Source organism: Thunnus albacares, chromosome 21 (genome assembly GCF_914725855.1).
Source record: "Thunnus albacares chromosome 21, fThuAlb1.1, whole genome shotgun sequence".
Classification (NCBI taxonomy): Eukaryota; Metazoa; Chordata; class Actinopteri; order Scombriformes; family Scombridae; genus Thunnus; species Thunnus albacares.
In genome coordinates, this window is record NC_058126.1 from 2831548 (window position 1) to 2854716 (window position 23169).

General features: G+C 39.9%; 1 protein-coding gene across 1 annotated transcript; it reads left to right on the forward strand.

Moving 5' to 3' along the window:
* Window positions 1–7416: 7416 nt before the first annotated feature.
* On the forward strand, window positions 7417–23143 carry LOC122972985 (protein NLRC3-like). Its single transcript, XM_044340431.1, has 9 exons — window positions 7417–7687; window positions 10893–11777; window positions 11838–12187; window positions 12419–12882; window positions 13976–14149; window positions 15225–15425; window positions 16348–16521; window positions 20469–20642; window positions 22414–23143. The coding sequence occupies exons 1-9, from the start codon at window positions 7417–7419 to the stop codon at window positions 22421–22423; spliced, it is 2703 nt and encodes a 900-aa protein (XP_044196366.1). The 3' UTR covers window positions 22424–23143.
* The last annotated feature ends 26 nt before the right edge of the window (window positions 23144–23169 follow it).

Sequence of the window (23169 nt, forward strand, 5' to 3'; positions counted from 1 at the left end):
ACCATTATTCATTTTTGTTGCTCCAGCTGTAGCTGTTTTCTGCCAGCAGATGTCACCATTTTCTCTGTTTTACCTGAACAGCCGTAATAATATTCTATTGCAGTAAATAATGTTTGTTCAAGGTGGAGCTCACTGAAGTGCTTTATATACTGCTAGATAGTTTAATTATAATAATGTAGACACATGGACAAAGAACTCCCCTCTTTTGTGCCTCTTATCCAACCTGAGCCAAACCTGAATTTCATATAAATTAAATGTTTAATCATTATGCAAGTTATGTAATGTTATTTGTCATGTAAATACACAAAGAATGGTATAACTTTGATAGCTGTGATTATCTGCTAAGGTGAGACTAAATTTTGATTTTATTACCTTTTTACTCATGTGACAATACTGTCTTCAAGTGACAAGAGCTAAATTTCCTAATGTTAAGAGTTAATGAATGTTTGGTAACTGTGCAATTGTCTTTTAAAATCACCTAAGTGTTTAACTTTTGATATTTTAACCTCATAGACAGTCATATTTTAATATAATTGTATATAAGTGAATTTTCTGAAGTAATATGGATGTAAAGATATAATGTTTGAAGGATTTCAGTTTGACGTTTTCTTTTATTATTAAACTATAGTTATATTGAATGTTTTATATCATGAGGTAAGATTTGTGTTGAATTTAAAAACTTTTATTTCACTGTAGATGGTTTATGATATGTAAATAGTTTGATAAATTGATTCAATTAAGGTTGGATGCCTAGACATCATGAAGTGTTAATATGAAGGATATTGTTAGATATGTTAATAGAAGATATACAGCTTAACTGTTTCCTGAATGGTTTACAATATATCATATGAGGTGACATGAAATATTCAGACCTAGTGACTCTGAAGTGTGAATTTTACATCATATTTTCATGAATACATTTTTATTTTTTCAAGATGCATCATACAGATCTATACCTGATATAGATGAAATGATACTCTGTGACCGACTGTAGGATGAGTTCACTCTGAGCAGCGAGGTGCAGCCTATTGCCATTAATGAAATATTGTGTTGACTGGTCACTTGTGAACCCTGCATATAAAGATGTTTGTTCTACTTTTCAGCATATACCTGCAGAACGTCTCTGATCATAACATTTTATCTATTAGAGGATCTTTATTGAGCAATTAAAGATGTGTGCAGCTGTCCCTTCTTCCATTAAGTATGTGTCTACTCCACCAATGCACCTGCTACAAAGACTATGGTGTACAAGAGAATTGTTCCTCGTTGGCTATTTTTGAATCATCCATCGACAGTGATTTTACTATGGACAGTGACTCCAGCATTACACCCCATAGTTCATCTTATTTGGGAACGCACAAGAAGTCACACCAACACAACAAAAGCAAAAGAGGTGTAGACATGGGGGATGCACAACTAAGAAAAGCATCGTCCCTAGACACGCAGCTTCTCCAAAAAACAGTTATTAACATTTCCTCCAAAGAAGTGTCTAATGACCAACTTTCTTTGTTGTCTAAGGGACTATCATTTGTACCCAACATTGGTAGTGTCAGTACACTTGGTTTAAAGGTACACTTGTTTAAGTTCTTTAGACAAATTAAATTGGAGCACTTTTTTTCGAAGTGTCATAGTTTGGCAGCAGGTGCCTTATCTTCTAGTCATTTTAAATCTAAAAGCACATTTTGCCCCAAGGTGTCTAATCCCTCTTTTAATACATTTTGCAGAATTGTAGAACAGGATGTTAGGAAAATGAATGAGCAGCAACTTCAGTGTTCCCATAATTTGTCTCAGGGTGAAAAAACTGCCCTCTTTGCACTCATTAGGGATAATAATCTTGTTTTTAAACCTGCAAATGAGGGTGGTGCCTTAATAGTCCAGGATGCTCACAAATATTGATTAGAGATACTTTCTCAATTAGAAGACAAATTTTACAAAAAGACCCTATGTCTTCCTTTCAAAAAGAGATTTGACTTTTTTTGGAAAATGCCAAGCAAAATGGTTTTATTTCCAAATCTTAATTTGACTTTCTTTATTGTGAACACCCCATTTAACCTTTGAACTGACCCTTTTTGTGCCCTTAAGAGAAATTTGCATATTGCCTCATTTAAAACTACATGTGATGCAGGAAATAAACAGACTCAACGTTTCCCAGTGTCTCCATCATAACACCAGACATCAACAGTAGCGCAAGATCTCCCACTCCCACAAATACATGTGTAACATTAACATAAACATATAAAGCTAACCCGCTAGCCAACATTAGCTAACAGCTAACATTATGTGATCAGCACAGACAGCTAAACATTGTACAGTTTAAGTATTAATACGCGTTGTGTTTTAAACTTTACCAGTCACACACTCTCCTACCAGGCTCTTGGAAGCACTCAAAATTATTTTCTCTGGCAGTTAGTATTTATAAGACTGCCTGTGTCACCTGTCTGTGTCAATGATAACTTACCTGGCAGCTTGATATAGTCCGTTTCTACAGTAGAGACGTCAGAAGATGCTTTGGACTTGTTTTCACTTGTCATGAATTTATTTCCTCTATTGCAGAAAAACACGTCATAGGATCCCTCAGAAACTCCTGTAGGTTAAACTGGACTAACAAAACACTTTTAGTGCTGACTGACTCTCTATAAACAGACTTTAAGACACTCGCTAGCCTAGCAACATTCAGGCTACAAACAAAACATAATGCAAGTCAGTTTTACACCGGTACTTTATCCATTGAAAAAGAAGATCTGATGTTGTGAACAAGCTTTTAGTGGAGTGTGAATGCTATGCACTTATTCTGTACAGAGGCACTAACTCTCAGTTAAGACAGATCAGAAGAGTCTGCCGACTGTTACTTGATTTACAGCTCTCATCTTAGTCTCTCCTTGAAAGGTTTCTCATCAGTGTGTTTAACCTTTAAAAAAGTATTTTAAGTCATTTTTGTGACTGTTTCTATGATCTCAGACTCAAATGCTAATAGTTGCATGGGTGCTGAAATTTGTTCAGATTAATTTTGATCACTCTTACCCATTTATAGACTTTATTTTATTATTAAAATATAACAATAACAAGTGAATCAAATCAAATCAAGTTTATTTATAAAGCACATGTAAAAACAACTAAAGTTAACCAAGGTGCTGTACAATAAGTAACAAAAGTAAATTAAAACAGAGAGCAGAGATGACATAACAATACTATCCCATATGCAAACAAAAATAAACAAACAATAGTAATACATAAGGCTTTAAGGACACTCAAAGGCCCGAGAGAACATTTGAGTCTTAAGTTTAGCCTTAAAAGTGTCTACAGAAGGGGAACACTTGATTTTGAAAGGTAAACTGTTTGGCCCACATGTGATTCGCCATGCTATATCTCAGCCACATGTGCCAGTTAAATACCACATATGGCCCAAAAATTGATATTGTCCGGGTTAGTTCCACAACACACTAAACCACTCAAATACATTTGACTAACACACACTCTAGGGTTAGTAAGAGGGCCTCCATTGTTGGGAATGGGAGAGAGGAGAGGGGTGGAAGCTGTCTTCAGATGGTGTTTAAATCATCTGCATTAGCCAATTAGCCAGCAGCTATCCCATCACCTGAGCCAATCAAGGAGCACCACCTGCAAATTATCACAAGCAATCAGAATGCACACACTAAAGTGATGAGGAGAGAGTGGTTAGTGCAGGAGCAGAAACAAATAAATGAAAAAGGGTCATAACACTATCAGCTGGAGAGGACAGCACATCTCCTGCAGGTCTCTATGACATGCAGTGTGTAAGAAGTTATCATATTGACTAAGAGCTGAGCTTTTAAAGTGAGTTTGCACCAAACAGCAGCTGAGATACTGAACAGAAAGTAATGACAGTATTTTTTATGTTGCATATGTGACACTGCCAGGCCTGCAGGCTTTGGATTCATACCAAAACAATATATCCATTTTTAGTAATTGTTGCTATTAAATGTTTTAAAGCATCGTGGATGACTCTGATTAAATACTGCATATCCATCAAATTAAAACATGTCATACAACTTTTCTCCAGAACACCATGATTTGTTCACCAAACATTTTCGTCCTCCTGGTGATAATTCAGCTCCTGTTAAAAACATCCTGAATGATGAACACTGAAATAATCCTATCCTGGAGAAGCTGGTTGTTTAAAAATGAAGACAGCAACTCCCATGATCCTACGCTACTTCACATCATCATCACACTCCGTCTTTTGTTATTGTTTTGATTGAGAGACCCCTAGCGGCAGAAATGACATATTGTGCATTAAATAACAATGTATGAAATCCCATAATTAGTTAACTTTTTTTAAAGATACTTTATTAATATTCAGGATAACAAATCATACAAATTAGCTTTGAGCCAACTCCTTTGAGCATCACTTATGTTAAAAACTGTACACTGTCCCAATATATAAATACAATACAATACAATACATACAGGGGGTTGGACAAAATAACAACCTTTACAGTATCCCTGCAGTAAATAGCAGTCCAGTGAATTTGAAGCTATTTCTGTTAAAGTGTCAGAGGTGTTGACTGAACTCTTTGGTCATTTCAGAGGTCGTAGTTTGTGTTGTTGTTGAGAAAATGTCCAGTTTGAATATCTTTCAGTCATTGTTGACATTGATGGTGTTGGTGAGGCTAACTGAAACTCTGAGGCATCAGCAGCAAACAATGCAAAATGATCAAACGTGGCAAAAAGTCTCAAAATGATGACAATGTTTGACATAATGTCATCATTAAGGCCTCAGTTTTTATTTTGTCTTCCTTTTCTATATCAAAACACTAACATATATGTACTATATGGGCAGAGAACAGTGGAATTATTTAAAAAGTATAATCACTCAATGAATTAGGAGTCTTGTATTTTTCTTTGATGTTTTTCAGTTTAAGATGACTGACAATAAATGGCATAAATGTGGCTGTGGTTGCAGACCATTTCATCTTAGGCATGTGACATCTTTAATAAATAAGACAATCATAGTAGTTCCCAGTAAATGGAGAAGGGGGAGGAGCAACAATGACCTGTTGATCCAGGTGTGTGAAAACAGGAAGGGAACGGTTAAGACTCCATTTTGAGACAACGGAGCAGAGCAGAAGGTGAAAAAGTATGAGGCAGAGTGAGTATTAATACAGCATTATTATTATTTTACTGTCAAATTCTCTGAGCCAGTTGTTTATCTGAGGATTGTAGAGGGAAGAAGAGTCAGCATGAACATCTGTAAATATAAAGAGCAGACAGAAAACAGGGAGATACTAACTTCTTTGTGTGTGTTACTTCCTGTTTTCTCTCTCGTTGCCGTGACTGAACAGACTTGTTTCTCTTGAATCTTGCTTTCTAATCTCATAATCAGTGTTACTGGTTTACCTCTCGAACTGAAATCCACAAGATGAGTGTTTGTGTGAAGGAATAGGAGGACAGAGCAGAGTCTCCAGTATCCAGCTGTCTATGAAGAGTGACTGGTCCAAAGATCATCCTCTGAACTTCAGTAACGAACCTGGACCCTCAGAAATAAAGTAAGAACACTAACACAAATATTTTAACATCCAAACTGTCGGCTGTAACAGTATTTAGTGTGATGATGTCACTGTGTGACATCAACTGCAAAAGTGTCAGCAGAAAATAAGTTCTTCCTGGTTCTGCTGGTATATCAGTTTATTAATACAAGTATTGTGTGTGTATCCAAAGCCTGATATATCTTATTCCTCTGTGCCATAACTTCAATTGTTGTTATAAATTATTAAAAACACGTCACAATGAACACACACACTGTGGTTTATTTTGACCCAATCCCACACACACAGTCCTGCTGATAGGAATACTCACTAGAGCACCAAATGTTTGTTTGATTAAAAACTACAGTGACCAGCTGTTTTTGGAAATGACTGAGCCACAAACACAGTAGGGAGGGAGGAAAGTATTGAGAAACAGACTAACACATTGTTGGTCTGGGTCTTTTTTATGTGTTTTTGTCAATAACAAAAATGTAAAATAATAACAGACTGATAGTTTAATGCACACCAGACGGTCTTTACCGTCGCTGATAATTATGTGTTATCAGCGATGTATTATGTGTTTGGCCTCTGTCTTTGTCAGGTTTTTTGGGTTTTTTTTAAATATTATTTTTATTGGCACATTATTCATACAACTTCTAAATCACACAAAAATCAATGCCCAAAACCCAACTTATACACACACACAAACACACACACACACACACACACAAAGTAGGAGTATAAAAAAACAAACAAAGATAAAACACAATCTATATATAAATACAGAACTGTACAGTCAAATTGAGTGCAGATATCGCAAAAAGGGACCCTTCCCATTTATGTTGACATTTTAAATGATTAAATCTCAGTTTCTCCATGTGATATGAGTTTAGCCTCGGGGCATCCTACTGTAACAGGGACTGATAAAGTAGAAGAGTCAGAGTTGAATAATGAAAGGTGGCGTTCTAATTGAAGCAGGTGGTCCCACTGAGTGAATAATAACTTCTTTTTCAGACATCGTCACAACATGAGAGAGCTGCTGCACTGATGGACACAAGATAAGACAGCAATAAGTAGAGTAAGTTCAACTCTGTTTTTGAAAATGCTCACATCTGACATGATCATTTATTCATGTTTGAGACTGTTTTCAATATGTTTGTAGATATTTCTTTTTATTGTCATTCTGGACAGACAGTAATTTAAACTTGGCTGTCTTCTTGCACAGAAGCACATGATCCCATATTCATAGTGTCAACATTATTTTTTGTTATTTGCTATTTAAACATGTTTGAGAAAATGCCTTGAAAGTACAATATCACCTGAAACGATGAAGGTCTTTTGGTGGGTTCAGCATTATCAGTCTTGTAGAGGGGCACTGCATCAAAATTCACATGTGAATTTACATGTGCATGTTTCAGGATTAATCAGGTTAATTTGGTTAATCGGGTTAGACCCTTATTTTCAGGTGCTCTCAGTTGACAGATTTCATTATAGCGTTAATGAACCAATCAAAACACAGAAAACGCTCCAGAGTTCACTGAACTACAACAAACAGCTTAGTTTTGAAAGCAGAAGACTAACTGGACTTTGTGGTGAGATTACTTTGTCAACTATTGTTTAACATTGAACATTCATTCTCAACATTTTTACATAAAAATGTAAATTTTAACTGAGAAACTGAGAAAACCTGATCTGATAGAAAGTTCCATAACAGCTTCTGAGTAGACTTGTGGTGAGATATTTTTACTGAAGATCCTCTTGAGTTTCTCTAACACTTGAATGACTGCAGCCAAACTAGCATTTTTGTCAAATCAGTCAGATCCAGTAGAAACAAAGAATAAGTTTCTACTGGTACAAACAGAAACCTAACTGCGCTCTAATCAATGTTCTCTGATTTTACCAGAGAGCCAAGATGACAGAGATGGACCTCCTCAACATTCTGGATGATTTAAGAGACGATGAATTTGAGAAGTTCAAGTGGTCCCTGAAGTATGAAAAGGTGGGTGACATCCTACCCATTAAAGAGAGCCAGCTGTCGAAGGCAGAGAGGCGGGATGCAGTGGATCTGATGGTGCAGAAATATGAATTTGCTGGAGCTGTGGAAGTGATCAAGAATATTTTAAAGAAGATCAGCGGGAATGATCTGGTGGGGAAACTGCCAAACATCAGCTCAGGAGCAGAAGGTCAGTCACAGGAATAGACAAACATGACATCACATCCAGGCAGCAGATCTGTGAGAAGAAACAGCCTGTGTCTTTACACTTTCCATAATTTTAGATACAGTCCAGTCAGCAAGTATTTGGACAGTTACAACTTTTTTTGTTCATCAGGCTCTGTGCCTCAGCATGTTCAATTTAAAATAAAGTAATTGACATTACATTAAAGTCTCAGCTTTAATTTGTGTAGGTTTATGTCAACATAGAAAGAATTATGTGGGAGATATAGACCTTTTAGAACATAGTGCCTAAACTATGCAAACTTATGACCACGGTAAATCTAGCGATATCTCCTCCACTTATCAACAGACACTGGCGGCTCTGAGAGTAATTTGGGGGGTCACCATTGGATTATTGAAATTTTGTGGGTCTAACTGTGGGAAACATGAATGAACTTTTGCCAGGTGGGCAGTGATGTGAGTCTACAAAGTAACCGTTATTAGTTACTGTAATGGGGATCCGAAAACCTGATTTCCCCAGGTAGATTTCTCCTAGAGAACATCAAATTCTCTGCCATGTATGCACATAACATATACTTAACAAAATACTGTAGATAGGGTTAGGGTTGCAGTGGAGCAGCTGACTGAAAGGAGAGATCATTGCGCAGAGTGATTCACCCTTGTATTTAAAGTCCAACTAAAACTGATACTAACACAAAGCTTCCTCTAGATGTCTAAATAATTTGGTTTCCACCACTTAACATTTTACTGTTCCTTTAATTCAGACACATTTGCATTGCGAGGAAAAGTTCTGACTCAGACACACAGAGAAAAAAAGAACCAAAATTCAGGACTAATGAACATCCTCTATCACTAATACTGAAATAAGAAAGGCAAGCTTTAAGAATAAGGTCAGTGTAGAGAAGAAATCTGATCACTGATTTGTTGCTTAGAGTTGACTTAGAGTAAACAGGGTACTACTTTGTATGTTAACACATTTCCCGATTATCCCTGTAACCTGGTTCCTCTGAGTAGCCTGGTTATGTAAGTGCATGTAAACTCACTGATAGTTGTTCAGATCTATATTTTTCCTCTCTATCAGCTGATGGTGATCTGCAGGAGGTTCTAGGTATATATAAGTTCAGTCTGAGGAGGAGATGTCAACATGTGACTGAAGGAACTGATGAAGCAGAAAGTAGAACCCTCCTCAACTAGATATGATCAATCTGTCTTTAGTAACAGGCTATGTACCACAGTCCTTTAAAGTAGCTGTAATTAAACCTCTTCTTAAAAAGCCTACTCTGGATTCAGGTGTTTTAGCCAATTATAGACCTATATCTAACCTTCCATTTCTATCCAAGATCCTTGAGAAAGCAGTCTCCAATCAGTTATGTGACTTTCTACATAACAATAGTTTATTTGAGGATTTTCAGTCAGGATTTAGAGCGCATCATAGCACAGAGACAGCACTGGTGAAAGTCACAAATGACCTCCTAACTGCATCAGACAAAGGATTTGTCTCTATACTTGTCCTGTTAGATCTTAGTGCTGCATTTGACACAATTGACCATCAAATCCTTTTGCAGAGACTGGAACATTTAATTGGCATTAAAGGAACTGCATTAAGCTGGTTTAAGTCTTATTTATCAGACCGATTTCAGTTTGTACATGTTAATGATGAATCCTCCGTGAAGGCAAAAGTTAGACACGGAGTTCCACAAGGTTCTGTACTTGGACCAATTCTATTCACCTTATATATGCTTCCTTTAGGTAACATTATTAGGAAACACTCCATAAATTTTCATTGTTACGCAGACGATACCCAATTATATTTATCAATGAAGCCAGATGAACCCAATCAGTTAACTAAACTCCAAACATGCCTTAACGACATAAAGACCTGGATGACCTGCAATTTTCTACTACTAAATTCAGATAAAACTGAAGTTATTGTGCTTGGCCCTAAACACCTTAGGAACACATTATCTAATGACAAAGCTGCTCTGGATGGCATTACCCTGGCCTCCAGCACCACCGTAAGGAATCTGGGAGTTATCTTTGATCAGGATATGTCCTTTAACTCCCACATAAATCAAATTTCAAGGACTGCCTTTTTTCACTTACGTAATATCTCAAAAATCAGGCACATCCTGTCCCTAAAAGATGCAGAAAAACTAGTTCACGCATTTGTTACTTCTAGGCTGGATTATTGCAATTCCTTATTATCAGGCTGCCCTAACAAGTCTCTAAAGACTCTCCAGCTGGTCCAGAACGCAGCTGCACGTGTATTGACTAAAACTAGAAAAAGAGATCATATTTCTCCCATTTTAGCTTCACTACATTGGCTTCCTGTAAAATCTAGAATAGAATTTAAAATCCTTCTCCTAACCTACAAAGCCCTTAATGGTCAGGCACCATCATATCTTGAAGAGCTCATAATACCGTATTACCCCACTAGAACACTGCGCTCCCAGTATGCAGGCTTACTGGTGGTCCCTACAGTCTTTAAAAGTAGAATGGGAGGCAGAGCCTTCAGCTATCAGGCTCCTCTTCTTTGGAACCATCTACCGGATTCAGTCCGGGGTGCAGACACCCTCTCTATGTTTAAGAGTAGGCTTAAAACTTTCCTTTTTGATAAAGCTTATAGTTAGGGCCGACCAGGCTCGCCTTGGATCAGCCCTTAGTTATGCTGCTATAGGCCTAGACTACTGGGGGACTTCCCATGATGCACTGAGCTCCTCTCTCCTCCTCCTCCTCTCCATCTGTATGCATTCATGTAACAGCAATGCATGTCACTAACTTTGCTTCTTCCCCGGAGTTTTTTGTGCTTTCTCATCTCACAGGAAAACCTGACTCCCGGGCCGAACCTTCGCGGTTCTTCACAGTCCTGATGGCATCCTTCCCTGTCTGTTGATGCTTGTGCTTGTTGTTGTTTGTTGTTGTCATTGTTTTTCTGCTGTCCCCCCTCCCCCTTCCCCTCTCTCTTTCTCTCTCTCAACCCAACCGGTCAAAGCAGATGGCCGCCCACCAAGAGCCGGGGTCTGCTTGAGGTTTCTACCCGTTAAAGGGGAGTTTTTCCTTACCGCTGTCGCCAAGTGCTTGCTCATGGGGGAACTGTTGGGTCTCTGTAAATTAAAGAGTACGGTCTTGACCTGCTCTATGTGAAAAGTGCCTTGAGATGACTTCTGTTGTGATATGGCGCTATATAAATAAAGATTGATTGATTGATTGATTGAACAGGATCTACACTGAGCTCTATATCACAGAGGGAAAGAGTAAAGAGGTTAATACCCAACATGAAGTGAGGCAGCTTGAGACTGCTTCCAAGATGGAGACCCTCCATGACACGCCAATCAAGTGCCACAACATCTTTAAAGTCTTACCTGACCAACAAGAGCACATCATCAAAGTCGTTCTGACAAACGGCGTTGCTGGTGTTGGAAAAACCTTCTCAGTGCAGAAGTTCACTCTGGACTGGGCAGAGGGCTTGGAAAACCAAGATGTCGGTCTGGTGATTCTGCTATCGTTCAGGGAACTGAACTTGATCAAAGATGAGCAGTACAGTCTTCTCATGCTGATCCATTATTTCCATCCAACATTACAGAAGGTCACAGCAGAGTGTCTCACTGACTGTCAAGTTTTGTTCATCTTTGATGGCCTGGATGAAAGCAGACTTTCACTGGATTTCAAGAAAAGGAAGGTTGTGTCTGATGTCACACAGAAGTCATCAGTCAATGTGCTGTTGACAAACCTCATTGAGGGGAATCTGCTTCCCTTGGCTCTCATCTGGATAACTTCCCGACCTGCAGCAGCCAATCAGATCCCTACGACATGTGTTGACAGGTTTACAGAAGTACGAGGCTTCACTGATGCCCAGAAGGAGGAGTACTTCAGGAGGAGATTCAGTGTTGAAGAGCTGTCCAGCAGAATCATCTCACACATTAAGACATCCAAGAGCCTCCACATCATGTGTCACATTCCACTCCTCTGCTGGATCACTGCTGCAGTTCTGGAGCACATGTTGACTAAAGACCAGAATGTAGAGCTGCCCAAGACCCTGACTGACATGTACTCACACTTCCTGCTGGTTCTTGCAAAGAGGAAAAAGCACAAGTATGATGAGGGACATGAGACAAGTCCACAGGTACAAACAAAGAAGAAGAAGTATGATGAGGAACAAGAGACAAGTCCACAAGAGCTTACGGAGGCTGACAGAGAAGTTCTTCTGAAGCTGGGGAGGCTGGCATTTGAACATCTGGAGAAAGGAGAAATCATATTCTACCAAAAAGACCTGGAGCAGTGTGGTCTTGATGTCACAGAGGCCTTGGTGTTATCAGGAGTTTGCACAGAGATCTTCAAAAGAGAGCATGTGATCTTCCGATCTTCTCTTCAGAAAACAGTCTACTGCTTTATTCATCTGAGTGTTCAGGAGTTTCTGGCTGCAGTCTACATGCACCACTGTTACACCAACAGCAACACAGAGGTACTGGAGGACTTCCTGGGAAATGTGAATGATGATGATGAATTCATTGATGATGATGATGATGTTGATGACTATCATTATTTAGATTATTATGATGAATTAATGGAAGATGGTGATGAGTTCATTGATGATGTAGATGATGATGACAACAATGGTGAAGTCATTGATGATGATGATGATGATGATGATGATGATGATGGTGAAATCATTGATGATGGCGATGATGATGGTGAAATCATTGATGATGGCAATGATGACAGAGACAATGACCATTACATATCCCTAGATGTCTACCTGAGGAGGGCCATGGAGAAATCTCTCAGAAGTGAAAATGGCCACCTGGACCTCTTTGTTCGCTTCCTTCATGGCCTCTCTATGGAGTCCAACCAGAGTCTTTTAGGAGGCCTGCTAGGACAGACAGTGAACAGTCCAAAAATCATCCAGAGAGCCATCAAAAATCTGAAGGAGAAGAAGACCAAAATCTCTCCTGACAGAAGCATCAACATCTTCCACTGTTTGATTGAGATGAACGACCGCTCTGTACATCAGGAAATCCAAGAGTTCCTGAAGTCAGAGAATAGTTTAGATAAGGAACTCTCTGGGATCCACTGCTCAGCTCTGGCCTACATGCTGCAAATGTCAGAGGAGGTTCTGGATGAGTTGGATCTGAACAAGTACAACACATCACATGAGGGACAACATAGACTGATCCCAGCTGTGAGGAACTGCAGAAAGGCTGTGTAAGTTTATATGTAATTATCAATATTATAAATCAATCACTGCAGAACACATACACATCTCTCATGTCCAGGTGCTCAGTCCAAAAAGTTTTAGATACTTCCTTTTGCCTCTGTACCCAAGTCTGAAGAGCCTATTTGGGCTTGAAATGGTGTATTCTTTGTACATGTCACAAAAATAAACATTTTTAAGGGAGCATTTTACAGTGTTGGGAGTGACTGGGAAAGAAAGTATCAATATTATAAAGCCAATATTACATCAATCATATCAATATAACAGTAAAGTGCAATATAATTTAATAGTGCATGCTGCAAAGTGTGTATCACTTTACATTAGAGATGCGCCAATGTGGAATTTCAGGGCCACATTGTGGCCGATACCAATACAATAACCAAAAGTATTTATTTGATCTTAACACAATATAGGTTATTTTTGTTTGTAAATTACACTGGCCTTGTGCAAACAGGCAGGAACACAGAGAGCAGAGGAGATAACGGCAAGATAGGCAAGACTGTACAGACTACTATAATCTATTCTAAAACCATGTCTGCTTTGTTAGTCTCATTCTGCTCCAGTATCAACAGAAGACCTGACCAGTAACTGTAGTTATATTTTCTAATTTCTTGGCCAATGAAATATCAGTAACTGATATACATCCCTCCTTTTCATACATGCACACTATAAAACTTACAAACTATTGAAGTGTGTTCAGCTTTTGAACAATTGTACTTCTGATGTAACAAAATGTTTGAGAGCAAAGAAAACGTTGTAGTTGGCGTGTTTACACTTATGAACACAGTTATTCTGTTTAGTTGTAAAGAATGTTACATTTTACAGTTCATCCTTCATCATCTAGTATTAATACAAATCCAGCAAAAGAGCTACAGGACTTGTTTTGAAAAAGTTTGACAGTCAACATTTTCTCACAGCAGACAGCATTTTACAGTGCTTGCTGTATATGTACTATATACAGCTACTGACCCCCCCCCCCCCCCCAACACAATTTGCGTTGTCATCAAAATGCATAGTGTCTATTTTTATGATAAAAGTGTTTGATTTTAGCATATTTAAATGTAATATAACTTGTAATAACAGGCTTAAGAACTGTCGGCTCTCAGACATTCACTGTGAAGTCGTGGCCTCAGCTCTGAAGTCCAACCCCTCCCATCTCAGAGAGCTGGATCTAAGCTACAACAACCTGCAGGTTCCAAGAGTGAAGCTGCTGTCTGCTGGACTGGAGAGTCCAAACTGTAGACTGGAGACTCTGAGGTCAGTCCATTGAAAGTGTTTTCCTCTTGTACATTTTGTATATACCCAGTTAATTAAATTCATGACAGAAGTTTCAGATTTAATTTGATTAATTTGTTTTTCACAAATCACTAAAAAGTTTAAAGTCCAAAAGGCCTGAACATTTGGATTCACTTTGAACTTAGTCTACACTTGAAAAGTTCTGATATTTGTAAGAAAACTGTTGAAATTATTAGACAGTCTCGCATCTGTGAGACCAATTTAATGTTTATAATTTTTGTTACATGTGTCCAACTCAAATCTGTAAACCAAAAGTTCAAGGCTTTTATTGCATTTTCAGGAATAATGTCTTTCATATAAAACATTGAGAACACACTATTTTGCAGGAACTTAAACATAATGTCTCTCTCACACAAACTTTAAAACTCTCATACAGGAGTACAGACAAAGAAAGCAAATCATATTTCCAAATGTGGTTTGTATCATGAGTCGTGTCTGAGCTGCCACCAATTACAGGTGACACTTCAACATGTGCATGATGCTTCTCATCAGAAAATGATGTCACTTTGGGTAGCTGCACCACCAGTTAAAAGGGAAGTCATGTGAAAGTCTGATATTTAGCAATGATCACAGTCAGTCAGTGGTGATGATGACAGTAAATCTGTGGTTAGAAATACGTGCCACAGTAGGAGCAAAAATGTTTATTTTTCTGTATTTACTCAAGTTCTGTAGTGTTTTTAATGAAACGACATGTAATTGTTACCATTTACAGGAAGAAGATAAATAAAAGTAATGCACAAGCTTTTTAATCCAACATGTCTAATCTGATCTTTATTACAGAGTTGATCAAGGTCAGCAGCATTTTTTTGATCTGTTGTGACATGAATAGGTGTCTGAATGTTGTGATGACATTTGGATGATTTCTGTAGAAGGCTGACACAATGATCCACAATAACACAATGACAAAGTCAATCTACTTATTTCAGGGAAAAGTTTGTTGATTAGGACACAACAATGTTGACTTACATGTTTAAAATCTGAATGGATCTGATGAATTATAATGTATTTTTATCTACATGATTTAATCTTTATTCAGATTGGAGGAATGCAGTTTGTCAGAGATCAGCTGTGCATCTTTGGCCTCAGCTCTGAAGTCCAACCCCTCCCATCTGAGAGAGCTGGATCTGAGTAACACTGATGACGAGGAGCGGCTGAGATCAAATGTCCTGAAGGATTCGGGAGTGAAGCTGCTGTGTGATTTTCTGGAGAGTCCACACTGTAGACTGGAGACTCTGAGGTCAGAAATCATTTATTTTACTTCTGTGCTGAGATTAATATGATGTGAAAGTTGTAGTGACACTAATCTGCAGATATAAGGATGATGTTAAGTTGATCCACACTGAGTATTTTACTATAAATGTCTATTTTCTTCTTTAATGATTTAGACCATTAACTGCGTTAGAGCTGCAGATTTAAAAACTTAATAATAGCAATAAAATGCTGCACTGGCTAATTCATTAAGTTGTTGTAGTAGCAGCATGTTGTCATTAATATTAATGAGAGCTCTTTTTCACTATTTGATAAATTATACATTTAAAACCTGAATGGATCTAATCTAATCTAATCTAATCTAATCTAATCTAACTGTAATGGACTTTTATCTATATGATTTATTCTTTATTCAGATTGAGGAAATGCAGGTTGTCAAAGTTCAGTGGTGATTCTCTGGCCTCAGCCCTGAAGTCCAACCCCTCTTATCTGAGAGAGCTGGATTTGAGTGACAACAACCTGTGGGATTCAGGAGTGAAGCTGCTGTCTGATTTTCTGTCCACATTGTAGACTGGAGAATCTGGGGTCAGACACCATTTTTTACTTCTGTGCTGAGATTAATATGATGTGAAATGTTAGTTGTGTTTGGCTGCACAACATGAATGAGTATAGATGGAGTCCCTGGTGGTGCTGCAGAATTTAAGATGTGAAGTCACTATGTCTTTATTGAAGCAGCAGCATGTTGTCATTTTTATTAATGAGAGCTCTTTATCACAGTTTGTGTTTGACAATTTTTAACCTGCATCCTGTTGGGTTCGGGTGTTTGGAGTTTCCATTTTCTAAACTTCTACATTCTAAACCTTCTTCAGCCATGAACAGATTATGAAATTTTGAATGTTTTCAAGCAGAATAATCTGTTGCTAACACTACATGATTTCTTCTTTATTAAGATTGAAGGACTGCCATTTGTCAGAGATCAGCTGTGCTTCTCTGGCCTCAGCTCTGAAGTCAAACCCCTCCCATCTGAGAGAGCTTGATCTGAACTACAACAACCTTGAGGATTCAGGAGTGAAGACGCTGTGTGATTTTCTGGAAAGTGCACAATGTAGAATGGAGACGCTGAGGTCAGACACTACTTTTTACTTCTGTGCTGAGATTAATATAATGTGAAAGTTGTGGTGACTCTAAACTGCAGACATAAGGATGATTATTATGAGGTAAATTTCCCTTCAGATTTAGACATTCAGATGTTTTCAGATATTTAAGTACTATTTAAATGTTTAATTTCAAACCATAATAAGAACTATAGTAATAGTAAAAATATGACTAATAATAACAATAACAACAATAATAATGGTAGCAGTCGGTCCCCCCCACTGGTATCAAGATCGATCCCCAGATGGGGATTCATGGCCATCCCAGTGCCTGCAAGATGAGAAAGCACAAAGGCTCTAGGGGAAAAGCTGAAGAAGAAATACACATTTGGGTAGAGACTTGATAATCAAGTACATCTAGGAACCACCCCTTGATCCACAAGATGCCAACTGTGTGTCTTTCCTGCCTTTAACCCCTGCTGATTTGACCTTTTTGATCTTATCTGAATGCGGTATCCCCTCCTTCCGCCCCTTGATTTCACCTACCTGAGAGCCTACCCTCCCCCCATACTATGCTGCTTTGATTCTGTATGCAAATGCCCTCCCCCTTGACCTTTTGTTACCATTTGTTGGTCACTGCCTTGATCTCACTGTATAAAGTGCTTCCATTTCTTCTGCTCTGGGTCAGTCTACTGCCTCAGACCAGCTTTGTGTCAGTAATCTCACCGCATTTCCAGAATGGTATTAAATCACTTCCACCACAGCAAACTTTGAACAAGGACTTTAGTGATTTTCTTCAACAAAGCTAAGTTGGTGACATGAATTAATGGGACATCAATGCATACAGATGGAAAGGGAGAGGAGGAGAGAGAAGCTCTGTGTATCATGAGAAGTCCCTCAGCAGTCTAAGCCTATAGCAGCATAACTAGGGGCTGGTCAAGGCAAGCCTGAGCCAGTCTCAACTATAAGCTTCATCAAAAAATTAGGTATTAAGTCTACTCTTAAATGTAGAGAGGGTATCTGCCTCAAGGACTGAAATTGGAAGATGGTTCCAAAGAAGAGGACCCTGATGGCTGAAGGCTCTGCCTCCCATTCTACTTTTAGAAATTCTAGGAACCACAAGTAAGCCTGCATTTTGGGAGTGCAGTGTTTTACTGGGGTAATAAGGTACCAGCTCTTTAAGATGTGATGGTGTCACAAGGAGCAGGTGGACCCAAATGCAAGAGACAGCAGGCAGATTTTATTGAAAATCCCAAAAGAGCTGAGACACAGGAACAAGGCAGATTAAGCAGATGACTCAGCAGCCTGGGGGCAGGACCAAGGGGAAGCTGAGGACCTCTGGCAGGCAACCAGAGGGCAGGGGCAATGGCTGAAGCTGCTCTGGAGAACGCCAGGAGGCAGGACAGACAGGTGAAGTCACTTGGGAGGGTGACCAGGGCACAGGACAGACGGCCGGTGTCGCTTGGGAGGGCAACTTGGGTGCCAGACAGATGGCTGCTGTCGCTCAGGAGGGCAACCGGGGCACAGGACAAATGGGCAGTACCATTCAAGGGGGTTGGGCAGGAAGCCGGCAACGGAATTGGAACCCCTCTGGAAATCGGGCTGCAGGCAGCGAAGACAGGACCATCCTGGAGGTCAGCGGCAAAGGCAGAGGCCAGGGAGCGGCAGCCAGCACCAGAAGATTCAGCTGCAGGTTGAGGCAGGTTGCAGAAGAGGTAGACTGGTGGTGGGAAGCTGGAGCTCTGACTTGGGGTTGGTGAAGATGGCTGACTAATGATCTGGGAGGTCTGACTGTGGGTTAGTGGAAATGGCCAATGGAGGTCTGGTTGAGTGTCAGTGAAGATGGCAGACTGATGGTTTAGAAGGTCTGGCTGTGGGTCAGCAGAGAATGCCAACTGGAGTTCCTGAAGGTCTGGCTGTGGGTTGGGGGAGACTGCCAACCTGAGTTCTAGAAGGCCTGGATGGTCTAGATGGTCTAGAAGGTTTAGAATATCCTAAAGTTCTAGAAGATCTAGGAGGTAGTTGACTGTTGCGTTGGGCAGTGGAGATACAGTGAGCAGGGCCACTAGAAGTGTAGCTGACTCTGGAGGCAGGTCCACCAGGCATGCTGCAGACTCTGAAGGCAGAGTCGCAAGGGATGCAGCAGACTCTGAGGGCAGAGTCGAAGAGGATGCTGTAGACTCTGAAGGCAGAGTTGCAGGGGATGCGGTAAACTGAAGGTGGAGTTGCAGGGGATGCTGCAGACTCTGAAGGTTGACCCACATGGGATGCTGCAGACTCTGAAGGTGGAGCAATGGGGATTCAGGAAGTGGAGAATTGGCCTCCTTGGGAAAGCTGCAATCAGCCAAACTTGGTAGCCAAAGTAAACAGCTAAACAGGAACCTAAGGACCAGGGACTCCATAACTTTGGACAGGCAGGTACATGAACATTGCAACTCAGAAACAGCGAGCTGTTGCAGCTCAGAAACAGGGGGTTGCTGCAGATAAGCAGAGACAGGACGTTGCTGTAAACAACAGGGCCAAGAGATTGTTGCAGCTCAACAGGGACAGGAGATTGGGGTGGCACTGGGGAATGGAGAAGTAGCCCTGGATAGGCATGGTAACAAGGTGACCCAAGGAGAGGTTTCATCATCTGCCATGAAGACTGTAAATCTGTCACTGCACGAACCTCCCAGAGCCAGGTGGCTTCCCAGGCATGAGTTTAGGGCTCGAGCTGGTTCAAGACTGGCAGGCTGCAGGCTCACAAACCATAGCCTTAGAGACTGTAGAGAAGGCTGGTTGCGAGCAGTCTGGGGTGCAGGCTGAAGGCTAGCAGGCCCAAAGCTAGCAGGCTGAGAAACAGACTAGTGGTTAACATACTGCAGGTTCGCTGGTTTGGAGGCTGGATGGCTACTGGGGAACACGGAGAATGGAGCCTGACGCTCCACAGACTCCCAGTGATCTGCCATCAACCTCATAGCAGAGGTCAGGGTTCTCCTCATGGAAAAAACTTAGTTGTGTGCTCACCGTCAGAGTCATTAGGATGGATCGAAGGCTGGAAAACAGGAAGTAGGTCTGTCTCTACTAGATCCATGGCTGGTTGAGTTGTTCTGTCATGGGGAGACTGTAGCAGTTGGACCCAAATGCAGCAGGCAGATGGGATCAAATGCAGAATATTTTTTGAAAACCTCAAAAGAAGCTGAGACACAGGAACAAGGCAGACTGAGCAGATGATTCAACAAAGACTGAACTGAAAACCTGTTTCGCTGGTTCTTTTGTGTGCTCCCTCTCTCCTACACAAACGTGACTTCACTCACTTCACATGGTTTGGGTCTTGTGTGTAGCCTTGCTTTGTGCGTCCCCCCCTTAACATCTACATACAGAGTCTCACCACTGCATGTGATTTGAGACGGCCATATTGTTACATACGCATACACACATACACAAACACACACAAATGCACATTCATTCACATACTGTATAAAATCACACCATTAGCTAGGATTAGCATTGATGTTTTGTTATACTTGAATAGCATTGGCTGTAATTTCTTGTTGACGTAGAATAAATCCAGTTTATAGTATAACAAGTTCTTCTGGTGTTTTTGCCTGAATTTTGTGAAGTTAATCTCTGCAGCAGATTCTCTTCAGCTATAACAATGTTATGAATGAATTTGGGTATTAATTGTGTAACTAGATTTCACCCTTTTATTTTAAATCTTAATTATTAATTTGATATCAAAATTCAGGGTGAATTGTTTATTAGACTGAATCAGTAGTTTGATTGTCACGTCCCGGTCTCCAGGTGGTGCCCCGTTTAATAAACTGATATTCTTTAATTAATTAAAGATGATTTAATTAATTAATGCTGACAACCAAATTTAATCTGAATAACACTGTGATCCCCTACAACATAATTGATAGGAATTTGCTTCAGTGTGCTGACATTTGTAGAAGGAACATTTTCTTCTAAAGTTACATAATTTATTCTTTATTCAGCTTGTTGCACTGCAGTTTGTCAGAGATCAGCTGTGCTTCTCTGGCCTCAGCTCTGAAGTCCAACCCCTCCCATCTGAGAAAGCTGGAGCTGAGCGGAGCGTTTTGGGAGGACTCAGCGTTGAAGCTACTGTTTGATCTCCGGGACAGTCCAGAATGTAGACTGGAGACTCTGAGGTCAGTAGAGGGTTGGAGTCAGTCCGTGCTGGTTTCAGCAGTATTTTATTAAACACAGTTAGTATCAAAGCAAAGATCTAGTATTTCCTGGTGAACCTCCAACCTTCTCAGTGGCTGCTTTCCTCAGTGAAGCTGTGAGAAGGCAATGGCGACAAGCTTCAGGATTGGACAGAAAGACAGAGAGAGAGAGAGAGAGAGCAGTCAGCCAATCAGATCAGCCAGAATCCTTTTGTGATCATGTGTTTGAGTCGATGTGAAGATGACTGTTGTGTTCACGTCTACAGGAAATAAAGCTGGGTTATAACTGACAGCCTTACAAGATATATAGAGACAGTGGTCTTCATTCATCAAACTGTCATACCATCAAGTCTGATCTGAAAGCATTTGTTCTCTCATTTCAACACTAAAGAATTGATCAGTTCATCTTTGTCAGAGCTCTATGATCAGCCTGACTAAAGCCTGCAAATCACAAGCTCTGATTTCACAGAACCATCATTACGTTTAATAACCATGTGGTCTTTATTAGGGGTGTCATGATTTTGATTCTAAATTGAAAATTGATCGAAATGAGCGTTCGATTTCAACTTTCAAAATCAAAAGCAGGATTGGCCCCCTATATTTCTTTTCTTTCCACTCCCACCTACTTGCGTGCGTCCAAAGAAAAACAACAACATTTTTTAAACGCCATGGCCACTGCCAGAGTCGGTGATGATAGAGGAACAACAGACCTGGAAAATCCTCCTGCTTGCCAGAAGTCATCGGTGTGGCAACATTTTGTCCTCCCTGTGAGTTGTGTAAACAACGATGACAGAATATCATTGAAAGAAAAACTACAATTTGTAGGCTTTGAGACAAGTGGTCAGGGACCGTCTAAAAACTGAAACACAACTTAAACTTAGTTTCCTCACCAAAAAGCTTTTTGCAGGTGAAGAAACCCAAGCTGTTATTGTAAAGTAACCTTCCTCCATCTAATGGCTTTTCATTTTGTTTTTGTGTTTAACAGTTTGTTCCCAATTGACTGGTGAAATTGGTGAATGAAAGTTATTGTTATTACATTTTCTATAAAGTATTTATATTTGACCATATGGCCTTAGTGTGGTACATTTAAAAATTATGGTAGTTATATTACACTTGATACCATGTAGCCTATCTTTTTAAAGAAGAATTTGAAAATGTAAATGACAGTCATCAGGGCATAAAACCAATGAAGACTTGATAGTTAAAAAAATTTGGAAATTTGGAGAATTTTGACACCCCTAGTCTTTATACAGACTAGAACCTCTGCTGAAGTCCAGCAATCACATCTTTATATCTGTCCATCACTCATTTGGTTTCCTCCAAATATTTTCAATGATAGCCTCCATGTTTATTTGTCTGATGATATTTTAAAAGCAGAGAAGATGTTCATCAACACACAGAGTCTCTTGCTTTAAATTTAACAGCAGGTTACATATAACAACAATAAATGTGTCACTAAAGTGTTTATGCAGTAATGATGTGTTCATGACTCTCAGCAGTTGATTTCCTCTTTGTACTTTAGTGAAATCTGCAGAGTAAACAGACTTGATGCCAAAGGTCTCTGCAGGTCTGTGAGCTTGGAGCTGAAAGGAAGCTGGTTACGTTGCGCAGCTGTTCCACTTCTGGTCTGAACAGGGCTGGTGTCCCTGCAGGTCTTCATCCTAGATATGCTGCATCACTGACTGACAGCTGATGAAGTGAGTCTCACTAAACACTGACTTGTGACCTCTGTTGTTTCTTTTTCTCTCGTTAGATGGTGGTGATCTCTGTAAGAGTGTGAGTGAACATCAAGGAGTGTGTGTTGAGAGAGGATCAGCCGTATCCTGATGATCCAGAGAGATTGAAGCAGCAGCAGCAGCTGCAGCAGCTTGTGTATAGAGGTGCTCTGACTGGACCATGTTACTGGGAGGTAGAGTGGAGAGGAAAGCTTCGTCCAGCAGTGACTGACAGAGGAATCAGAGGAAGTTGAGATGAGTCTCAGTGCTGCAGTCTGAACTGATCTGAGAACAGCCCCACTGTCAGACACAAAGTGCTGTCCACCATCATTCCTGTGTGTTCCTTTGGATCTAACAAAGTATCATCAGTGTATCTGGACTGCTCTGCTGCTGCTCTGTCCTTCTACACAGACTCTGCGGACACACTAAGACTCCTCTATGCAACCACCTCCTCCACCCTCCTCCTGGACCTGAGTCTGAATTTTAGTCCATCTAGACCATCTCCTGCAGGCACTTGTTTAGAAAGACTTAGAAGTTTTAATTTGGTCTAAAACTGTGATCTCCTGCCTCTTTCCTTTCAAACATCTGACCATCTGTATTTGTTTAAACCAGAGTGACAGATTATTGCAGAATCATTTGGCATGATAACCATTAATTTACAGGCCTTATAATATGACATCTGAATTGACTTTAAGTAAAGACTAAGTATTAAAAGTAAAATTAGTTTGGTCCCCCTGACTGATATATTACTATATATGACATCATTAGATTATTAATACTGAAGCATCAGTGTG